Source organism: Serinus canaria, chromosome 21, assembly GCF_022539315.1.
Source record: "Serinus canaria isolate serCan28SL12 chromosome 21, serCan2020, whole genome shotgun sequence".
Classification (NCBI taxonomy): domain Eukaryota; kingdom Metazoa; phylum Chordata; class Aves; order Passeriformes; family Fringillidae; genus Serinus; species Serinus canaria.
In genome coordinates this window covers 6443254-6453964 of record NC_066334.1, presented here as the reverse complement: position 1 = coordinate 6453964, position 10711 = coordinate 6443254, and the positions used below count along the sequence as shown (strand labels likewise).

The 10711-nt window shown below is 45.2% G+C and overlaps 1 protein-coding gene across 2 annotated transcripts; it reads right to left on the bottom strand.

The window, feature by feature from the left end:
- Positions 1–4923: 4923 nt before the first annotated feature.
- On the bottom strand, positions 4924–9801 carry LOC103820900 (tumor necrosis factor receptor superfamily member 4). Of its 2 annotated transcripts, XM_018920354.3 has the most exons (7): positions 9654–9801; positions 8977–9099; positions 8441–8542; positions 8069–8135; positions 7342–7577; positions 6522–6647; positions 4924–5984 (listed from the first exon to the last, which is right to left on the bottom strand). In XM_018920354.3, exons 1-7 carry the CDS (start codon positions 9799–9801, stop codon positions 5914–5916), a joined length of 873 nt encoding a protein of 290 aa, XP_018775899.2. In that variant the 3' UTR covers positions 4924–5913. The 2 variants fall into 2 exon arrangements, with proteins under 2 accessions (XP_018775899.2, XP_018775900.3); XM_018920355.3 differs by lacking the exon at positions 9654–9801 and having other exon boundaries at positions 8441–8624; positions 8977–9071.
- Between the last annotated feature and the right edge of the window lie 910 nt (positions 9802–10711).

Here is a 10711-nt window from a genome sequence, read left to right as displayed (position 1 = left end):
GGATTGATTGGATCCATGATCGGATTGATCGGATCCATGATCGGATTGATTGGATTGATGGATTGATCGGATCCATGATCGGATTGATCAGATCCATGATCGGATCCATGATCGGATTGATCAGATTGATTGGATCCATGATTGGATTGATCGGATTGATCGGATCCTTGATCGGATTTATCGGATCCATGATCGGATTGATCGGATTGATCGGATCCATGATCGGATTGATCGGATTGATTGGATCCATGATCGGATCCATGATTGGATTGATCGGATTTATCGGATTCATGATTGGATTGATCGGATAGATCGGATTGATCGGATCCATGATTGGATTGATTGGATTGATCAGATCCATGATGGGATTTATTGGATCCATGATCGGATTGATCGGATCTATGATTGGATTGATCGGATTGGTCGGATCCATGATCGGATTGATGGGATCCATGATGGGATTGATCGGATTGATCGGATTGATCGGATCCATGATGGGATTTATCAGCCCCAGCATCTCCCAGCCTCGCCTGCGGGTTTTTCTCGGCTCCTCCTCCTCCTCCTCCTCCCCTGCTGCCATTTCCCCCCACGCTCGCCCTGCTGGGCCCCTCACGCACGGCTCCCTTCCCTCCCCATCAAATCCTCCCCTCACAAAGGTTCCCCCTCTTTGGGCTCCAAATCCGGGCTCTCCACGGGGAAAATCCTAAAAAATCCGACATTCCCAGAAAGCTGGAGGGGAATCCTCACCCCAAATCCATCAAAACCCCCAAAATTCCTTCCCCAAGGAAGGTCACAGCCCTGCCTCACCCTGGGAAAAAATCAATTTTGTTTTGCTTCCACATTTGGGGATTCCATGAGGAAAATGCCAAGGAATGTGACATCCCCAGGAACCCCAAATCCATCAAAAACCCCAAAAGTCCTCCCCAAAACCCCGCTGGTCACAGCCCTGCCTTCCCCTGGGAACGAATTCCCCTCTCTGGGATCAGGGCAAATTCCAACCCTAAATTCCAAAGGGGGATGGAAAAGAGGGAGAAATGTCCCGGGCTGAATCCCCTTTTCCACAGCCTGGGGGTCCCAAACCCCCAAGGATGGGATTTGGGGGAAAATCCACGGATTCCTGGAGCTCTCCCCATCCAGGAATCTCCTCATCCAGAGGCACAAAAATCCCAGGGGGATTTGGAGGAATTTGGGGTTGGAGGCAGATGGGGGTCGGGTTTTGGGATGGGATGAGGGGGAAACGACCTCCAATTGTGCCAGGGATTGGGATTTCCTCAGGGTAAAGGGTGGAATTCCCATCCCTGGAGGTTTCCAAGGAATTCCTGGGTGTGGCACTCGGGGTGAGGATCACCCTGACCCTACAGAGCTTGGCCAACCCCAAGAATTCCTGGGAATTCTCCAGGGTTCACATCACCCCCACTTCCCCTTTTCCCAGAGCCTCCTCTAATGACAGAATTTGGGAGAAAATAAAAGGAAACGACCCCAAAACAAGGAAAACCACACCAAAATAAAGAAATCCACCCCAAAATAAAGAAAGCCACCCCAAAATAAAGAAAATCACCCCAAAATAAAGAAATCCACCCCAAAACAAAGAAATCCACCCCAAAATAAGGAAAACCACCCCAAAATAAAGAAAATCACCCCAAGACAAGGAAACCACCCCAAAACAAAGAAAATCACCCAAAAATAAAGAAAATCACCCCAAAACAAAGAAAATCACCCCAAGAAAAGGAAACCCCCCCAAACCAGGAGGAAACCAGCGCTGGGCTGACGTCAGAGCGCTGCCAGCCGCGGTTTGGGTTTCCTGGCACTGATTTTTTGCTGATTAGGGGAGAAAAGAAAGCCCTGAGCTCGTCCTGCCCTGAAAAAAACGCTCCCAGGAGAATTTCAGAGCTGTTAGGCCGGGCTTAAACCCAGCAAGGCCCAGCCTGGAAAGGATTTTCAGCCCCCACGGGGGAATTTCCATTCCCACACTGGGGGAAAATCCGGGGATGGCTCCGGGATTTGGGGGGGAAAATTCCCCTGGGGGGATCAATGTTCCTTAGGCCGGGCTTAAAACCCCTTAGGCCGGGCTCAAACAGGACTTTGGTGATGGCATGGAGGCAGCCAGGGAAGGGCAGGAGAATTCCTGAGGGGAATTCCATGGAAAGGGGTCGGAAAAGGGGGAATTGCTGCCCCGAGCCTGGGCGAAAGTGGGAATTTTTCCCCTCAAAATAAAATTATTGTCCAGGGAAAAATGGGGATTTTTTTCCCACAGAAATACAATTATTATCCAGGGAAAAATGGGGATTTTTTTCCCACAGAAATACAATTATTATCCAGGGAAAAATGTGATTTTTTTTCCCTCAGGAATGTGATTATTATCCAGGGAAAAATGGGATTTTTTTTCCCTCAGGAATGTGATTATTATCCAAGGAAAAATGGGATTTTTTTCCTTCAGAAATGTGATTATTATCCAGGAAAAAAATGGGATTTTTCTTCTTCTCAGGAATGTGATTATTTGTCATTCTTTTCCAAGGAAAAATGGGATTTTTTTCCCCTCAGGCTTGTGATTATTTTCCAGGGAAAAATGAGAATTTTTCCCCACAGAAATACAATTATTATCCAGGGAAAAATAGGATTTTTTCCCATCAGGTATGTGATTATTATCCAAGGAAAAATGGGATTTTTTTCCCCTCAGGAATGTGATTATTATCCAGGGAAAAATGGGATTTTTTTTTCCCCCAGGAATGAGATTATTTGTCATTCTTTTCCAAGGAAAAATGGGAATTTTTCCCCTCAGGAAGATGATTATTTTCCAGGGAAAAATGGGATTTTTTTCCCCTCAGAATAAAATTATTTTTCAGGGGAAAAATGGGAATCTTTCCCCTCAGGAATACAATTATTACCAAGGGAAAAATGGGATTTTTTTCTTCTCAGGAATGAGTTTATTTGTTCTTCTTTTCCAAGGAAAAATGGGATTTTCCCCCTTCAAAAATATAATTATTTTCCAGGAAAAAAATGGGATTTTATCCCCCAGGAATGTGATCATTACCTACAATTATTATCCATAGAAAAATGTTTTTTTTTTTTTTTCCTTCAGGAATGCAGTTATTTTCCAGAGAAAAATGGGATTATTTCCCCCTCAGGAACTGTTATCCAAGAAAAAATAGGATTTTTTTTCCCCCTAAACAATCTGATTATTATCCAGGGAAAAATGGGATTTTTTTTTCTCTCAGAATACAATTATTATCCAAGAGTAAAATGGGATTTTATCCCCCAGAAATACAATTATTATCCAGGGAAAAATGGGATTTTTTTTCCCCTCAAAATTACAATTATTTTCCAGGAAAAAATGGGATTTTTTTTTTTTTCCCCCCAGGAATGTCATTATTACCCAGGGAAAAAAAAAGGATTTTTTTCCCTCAGAAAAATCTGCAAAAAAATGGGGGAAATGCAGGAAAAAAATCCAGGGAAAAACCTGGAAAAACTCAGAAAAAATCTGGAAAAACTCCAAAGCTGGAAAATCCCAAGCCCGGCCCCCAGACATCTCCTGGGAGGATTTTTTTCCACCTCTGGTGGCAAAATTGAGTCAAAATTGAGTCAAAATCGAGTTCAGGAGATAAAGAAATCTGGAGATAACAACAACGGAAAATCGTCACTGGGGAGACCCAAAAAAGGCAAAAACACAAAGCAGGAAGTGAAGAGTAAAAAAAAAAATTTAGGATCTAAAAGAGGTTTATTTTTCTTAAAAAAATTAAATTATTGTTGGTAATAATTCAGAATTAATTAGGAATTATTTCCTTCCTGGAAAATGAAGGGAAATGTTCAATTTGGGGGGGGGGAGGTTGGGAAAGAAGAGGAAAATTGAATTTATTTGGATTTTTTTTTTTACAGGGTGGTTCAAATGTTTGGTTCAATTTTTATCCAAAATTGGAGAAATATTTATTGGGGATTTATTTGGAAGCTGAAGGTAAATTATCCAAGGGAAAATGGGATTTTTTTTTTTTTTCCCCTGAGGTATGTGATTATTATCCAGGAAAAATGGGATTTTTTTTCCCCCTCAGGAATGTGATTATTATCCAGGAAAAATGGGATTTTTTTCTTCTCAGGAATGAGATTTTTTTTTTTTTTTCCCAAGGAAAAGCAGGATTTTTTTCCCTAAGGAACATGATTATTATCCAGGGAAAAACTGGATTTTTTCCCCCTACAAATACAATTATTATCCAGGAAAAATGGGATTTTTTCCCCTCATGGATATGATTATTATGATTATTATCCAGTGGAAAAATGGGATTTTTTTCCCCTCAGGAATGAGTTTGTCATTCTTTTCCAAGGAAAAATGGGATTTTTTCCCCTCATAAATGCGATTATTATTGAGGTAAAAACTGAACTTTTTTCCCCACAGAAATACAATTATTATCCAAGGAAATGTGAATTTTTTCCCCTCATGAATGCGATTATTATCCAGGGAAAACTGGGATTTTTTTCCCCTCATGAATGTGATTATTATCCAGGGAAAAATGTGAATTTTTTTCCCTCATGAATGTGGTAATTATCCAAGTAAAAATGGGAATTTTTTTCCCCCTCATGAATGTGATAATTATCCAGGGAAAAATGGGAATTTTTTCCCTCATGAATGTGATTATTATCCAGGGAAAAATGGGAATTTTTTTCCCCTCATGAATGTGATAATTATCCAGGGAAAAATGGGAATTTTTTCCCTCAGGAATACAGGCATTATCTTGGGAAAAATGGGATATTTTCTCCCCTCATGAATGTGATTATTATCCAGGGAAAAATTATCATATTTGTCATTTTTTCCAAGGATAAATGGGATTTTCCCTGTGATTATTTGTCATTTTCCAGGTGGATTTTAACACAAAGTTCAGCTCATCCCTCCCATCCTCCTGGAATTTCCCATTTTTCCCCAAACACACACCAGGATTTGTTTTTCCAGAGTTTTATTCCCCCAAATGTCATTTTGTACACGATACAAACCTTCCTATACATTGTATAAACCCCTCTGGATATGTATAACATATAAAAAACCCCAACTCTTCCAAATCCATGGATTTAAACACCTCCTGGATCCCTGCATCCATTCCCTGCTGGATGCTTGGGGATATTTTGGGATCTGGGGTTTCCAATTCCCATTTTTTGAGGAGTTTTGGAGGGAAAATCACTCCTGAATGATAAAAAATTCCATTTTTCTGGAATTTCCAGGGAAATATTTCAAATTCAGCAAAAGGACACTTTGGGCTCCTCGCAGGCATTGCAGAGTTTGGGATTTGCTCCCCCAAAAAAATTTCCTTTCCAGATTTGTGGAAATGCAATTAGAGAGGGAAAATTCATTTCATGAAGTGTGGATTGAGTTTGATTTAATCCTGATTTTAGAGCTCAGCTTTGCCACTTAATCCTGATTTTAGAGCTCAGCTCTGCCACTGGATCCTGATTTTAGAGCTCAGCTCTGCCACTTGATCCTGATTTTAGAGCTCAGCTCTACCACTTAATCCTGATTTTAGAGCTTGGCTCTGCCACTTGATCCTGATTTTAGAGCTCAGCTCTGCCTCTTGATCCTGATTTTAGAGCTCAGCTCTGCCACTTGATCCTGATTTTAGAGCTCAGCTCTGCCACTTGATCCTGATTTTAGAGCTCAGCTCTGCCACTTAATCCTGATTTTAGAGCTCAGCTCTGCCACTTGATCCTGATTTTAAAGCTCAGCTCTGCCACTTGATCCTGATCTTAGAGCTCAAGGATTTGCCCAAAAGAAAAAAAAAATCCACACAAAATTCCCTCAGGAATTCTCCTGAATTCCAAAGGGAGATGCTGAGTTAATCAAAGAGTGAATCCAGCCTGAAATTAACTCCCAATTAAGCAAAAGCAGCCCTAATTAGTGCCAGGGGCTCAGCAGAGCAGGAGCAGCCCCAGGTGGGGTCAGTTTTTGATGAGGCTGGAGTTGGAATCGATCTGCTCCTCCTGGATGGGAATCCTGCAGCTCCTCTCCTCTGGAAAACATGGAATGTTCCAGGGGTTAGTGCAGAGGGAGGGATGGGATGGGACTGATCCTGACTCTAGAGCTCAGCTCTGCCCCTCAATCCCGAGTTTAAAACTCACCTTGGCCACTCAATCCCTATTTTAGAGCTCAGCTCTGCCCCTCAATCCCGAGTTTAGAGCTCAGCTCTGCCCCTCAATCCCGAGTTTAGAGCTCAGCTCTTCTCAGCCAGACCTTTCCCAAGCTTGCAGAGGAATTCAGGACATTTCAATTTCCATGGAGGCAAAAATTTTCCCATTTTACTCTTGGAAGTTGTTTCTGGATTCTGCCAGGAACAGAATTCCTGGCCTAAAATCAGGGAATTCCAGGATCAGGGAATGAAAATTTGGGATACTGAGCTCCTAATCAGCTCCTAATCCTAACCTGGATCAACCTCTGGAATTCCCTGCATTCCTAATTAAGAATTCTTTTCTTAATTCCCAAATTTGTAAGAGGGGCCCTGATGAATGTTTGTCCTGGGTTTTTTATCCCATAAAAAAAGGGAACTCACTGGGCTGGGTGCTCCTGCCAGGCCCATTCCTGGCTTTTTTCTGGGCTGCCTGGATGATCAGGAGCAGGATGGAAATTCCACTCACCATCAGCAGGAGCAGGCACAGCAGGAGCAGGGAGAGAGAGCCTGGAATGAGAGTGGAAAAACTCCCTAAAAAACCAAAAAGATTCCTGGTTCTGCACGGAGTTCCCAGATTGCAGAACTCTGGGAATGGAGAGCTCCAGCTGCCAGGGAAGTGTGGGATCCTGGAATGTTGGGGGAATCCTGGGAAGTTGTGTAAAATACAGACAAGGCTTCTGAGGAAATTGGGATTTCACTTCCCAGGAAAGCAGCTTGACATGGAAACCAAGCAGCTGGAAATGTGGGATCCTGGAATGCTGGGTGAAATACAGAAAAGAATTCAGAGAAAGTGGGAATTCCCTCCCCAGGAAAGCAATTCCAGCTGGGATTGTGGGATCCTGGAATGTTGTGTGAAACACAGAAAAAACTTCTAGAAAGTGGGAATTCCCTTCCCAGGAAAGCAGACTCAGATGGAAATGTGGGATCCTGGAATGTTCTGTGAAATACAGAAAGGGTTTCAGAGAAAGTGGGAATTCCCTTCCCAGGAAAGCAGACTCAGATGGAAATGTGGGATCCTGGAATGTTCTGTGAAACACAGAAAGGGTTTCAGAGAAAGTGGGAATTCCCTTCCCAGGAAAGCAGACTCAGATGGAAATGTGGGATCCTGGAATGCTGGGTGAAATACTGAAAGGGTTTCAGAGAAAGTGGGAATTCCCTTCCCAGGAAAGCAGCTCCAGCTGAATTCCCTGCCCGTCCTTACCCCATCCAGGCTCCGTGGCAGCGCCGGGATCCCGACAAACCTCAGGGATCTCCCTGGGGCTGGATGCTCTGGAGCTGTTCTCGGGGAATTCCGTGGGAAAGGGGTCCCTGTTTTCCGGGAATTCCGTGGGAGAGGGATGTGGGCCAGGGCTGCTGGCACTGCCAGGGCTGCTGCTGCACTGGGCATCCTGTGTGCCCGTGCCAGCCCGGAGCGTGCTCTTCCCAAAACTGCTGCAGCTGGAAAAGAAATTCCAGAGGGTTTGCCAACATGGAATCATTCCTAAACCCCATCCACACAATCCCACTCCTTATTTTAGCCCTACAAATTTAGGGTTTTATCCCTACATCCCACAGGAATGGGAGGAATAATTAAATCAGTTATTGCTGGGAAAAAATGATCTGGGATTTTTTCCCCAGCTGATTCTGGCATAGGAATTTTTTGTTCCCAAAAAAACATCCAAGAGGTTTTAAAAAAAGGTGGAAAACCCTAAAAATCCCAAAGGATGGGATTCATGGCACTTAAATCCAGGTCTATTCCAATTTATTTCTCCAGATTTGGGCTTTTCCTGGAAAAATGAAACCCCCAGAGCTGCTCTGAGCACTTTGTCCCCAAAAAGAAATTTTTCCCCCTACAAGAGATTTTTTTCCCCCAAAAAGGATTTTTTTCCCCCAAAAAGGGATTTTTTGTCCCAGAAAAGGGATTTTTTGCCCCAGAAAAGGATTCCTACTTGGTCCAAGGCCGGCAGTTCTCGTTCCCTCCTCTGGAGAAAGTCCCTTCAGGACATCGGGAGCACTCTGGGGGAGAAAAGGGATTATCCAGGGAAGTGGCAGAATTCCCAGTTTTATCCACTGGGTAATTCTGGATTATCCAAGATTATTCATTCTGGATATTATCTGGGAGGATCTCACAATTCCAGCCAGGAACTGCCACATGGGAGGCAGGATTTTTGGGAAGGCTGGCACATCTCAGAATTCCAAAGGGAATCCCAGCCAGCACCGCTTCCCAAGGGAATTCCAAATCCCAACTCCCTGCTTCCCAAGGGAATTCTGGCTGCCTCAGACCCCAACTCTTCCCGAGGGGAATTCCAGGCCCCACTCACCCCTTCCCACAGGAATGCCCCCGGCAGGCTGGAATCCCGCCTGGCAGGCGCACACCCTGTCCGAGGTCTTCTCGCACGGCTTCACCTCCACGCTGCCCTTCCCTGGCCAAGGCAGAAATTCATTCATTCCTTCATTAACACCAACAATTAACTCCTCAGGGGTTTGGGGTTTTGTGTGTGGAAGCTGCAGAATTCAGCAATTTAACAATTATTAATGATTCGTAATTAATAATTAATTTGACCGAATCATTCAACGATTTTGTCTGAGGACAGTGATTTTCACAACTGAGGTGGGAGCGGCCAGAAAAGCACTCAAAAAGGGATTTTTTCCACCAAAATATCCCCAAAAAGGGATTCTATCTCCAAAAAGGGATCATCTCCCCCTACCCCCCAAAATGCCCCAAACCTGGGATTTTTTTTTTTCTGCAAAAAGGCTTTTTTTCCCCCTCAAAAATGGGATTTTTTTTTTCCCCAAAAAGGATTTTTTTTCCCCCTAAAATGAGATAATTTTTTTTCCCCCAAATCCCAGCACTCACGGGCGTTGCAGATGGTGCAGCTTTGGCAGAAGCCGTGGTGGTGCTGGGAGCTGAAATATCCATCCTGGCACGGCGAGCACACGGTGTCGGCCGAGGCCGTGCAGCGACTCCGCATCCTCTCCCCTAAAAACACCCAAAAATCAGCATTCAGGGGCATCCTGAGGGGAAAAATCCAACATTTCATCCTTTGGGAACAAATCGGAATTGGTTGGGGTTGTGAGGGGAAAAATTTCACCTAAATTTCACCCTTTGGGATCAAATGGTGCCCACAATTTGGCAGTTCCTGGGTTTTGTTTAGGAGAAAAAACACTGGAAGTCTGGCCAGGGGGGAAAAAAAAAATCAACATTTAATGGAGCAGCTGAAAAGGGCTGGGGAGGGCTGAAATTGGAGAAAATGCCCCAAATTTTTGTCCCAGTGGATCCCAAATTTCCCTTCCAGAGTCAGGGAAAAAGGTTTAGGAAATGCCCCTGGACTGAGGCACTTAGGAAACAAACAAAATTTCAAAAAAGTTAAAAACCACTCTCAAAAAGAAATATTTTCCCATTTTTTGGGTGTAAAACTTATTTTCACCAGTCTAAAAAGTATTACACTAAAAAATAGGTATTGCACTAAGAAAAAATTCGATGTTCTCCTAAAGGCCGTCTCTCCCACCCCAGTCCCCGCGGCGGGCACTCACCTGGGGCACAGTCGCTGCAGCATTTCTCATGGAAGCTGTACTGGTGCTCCTGGCATTCCAAGCCCAGGGAGCCGGGAATGGGCACGGCCAGGAGCCAGCAGAGTGCGGGAAAATTCCAGGGAATCCTTGGAAGCGCCATTCCCGCCATCCTCTCAGGGAGCTGTCCCCTCACGGTACCGTCCCCTCACGGCGCTTTTCCCCTGAAGGAGCTGTCCCCTCACGGTGCCTTTTTCCTGAGGGCGCTTTTCCCCTCAGGTGCCTTTCCCCTGAAGGAGCTGTCCCCTCACGGAGCCTTTTTCCTGAGGGAGCTTTTCCCCTCACGGTGCCTTTTTCCTGAGGGAGCTTTTCCCCTCACGGTGCCTTTTTCCTGAGGGCGCCTTTCCCCTCACGGCTCCGCTCCCCTCACGGCTCCGCTCCCCTCACGGCGCCTTTCCCCTCACGGCTCCGCTCTCCTCACGGCGCCTTTTTCCTGAGGGCGCCTTTCCCCTCACGGCTCCGCTCCCCTCACGGTGCCTTTTTCCTGAGGGCGCCTTTCCCCTCACGGGTCCGTTCCCCTCACGGCTCCGCTCCCCTCAGGGCGCTGTGAGGGCCCCGCGAGCGAGAACGGCTCCGGGCGGGGACATTTGAGGGAAATTCCCGCTTTTCTCCACGCCCCTTCCCGCTCCCGCTTTGGGGTTTTTCGGCAGGAAAAGGAAATGCTGAGCTTGAGATGGGTTTAAGGGGTAAAAGGAGCCCTCAAGGGAGGGAAATCCCGATGGGAATGGCTGGAAAAGCAGGGATGGAGGAGCGCTGTGGGAATGCCCTGGCTGGCAATTCGGGAATTCGGTTTTCCAGACTGCTGGAGTTGGAGCCGGGAGCTCAGTTAACTTCTAGGAGAGCTCCCTGGCACCACTGAATCCACAAAATAGTGGGAATTAAGGAATTTAATTTTCCCCCCTCTTAGAATGGAATCCGGGATCTCAATTTTAGGTGTTCCAGCTGCCTGGAATTGCAGCTTTACCTTTACCGACTCCAGAAAATAGTGGGAATTAGAGATTCCATGCTCATGTTGTCCCAAA

Excerpts from the sequence above, each read along its gene's own strand:
- LOC103820900 (XM_018920354.3), bottom strand. The coding sequence starts at position 9,801 with ATGGCGGGAATGGCGCTTCCAAGGATTCCCTGGAATTTTCCCGCACTC. Across the intron at positions 7,578-8,068 it reads AACTGCCGGCCTTGGACCAA|CTGCAGCAGTTTTGGGAAGA; the intron begins GTAGGAATCCTT and ends TTTCTTTTCCAG. Across the intron at positions 6,648-7,341 it reads TGCCACGGAGCCTGGATGGG|GCTCTCTCTCCCTGCTCCTG; the intron begins GTAAGGACGGGC and ends CTCTCATTCCAG.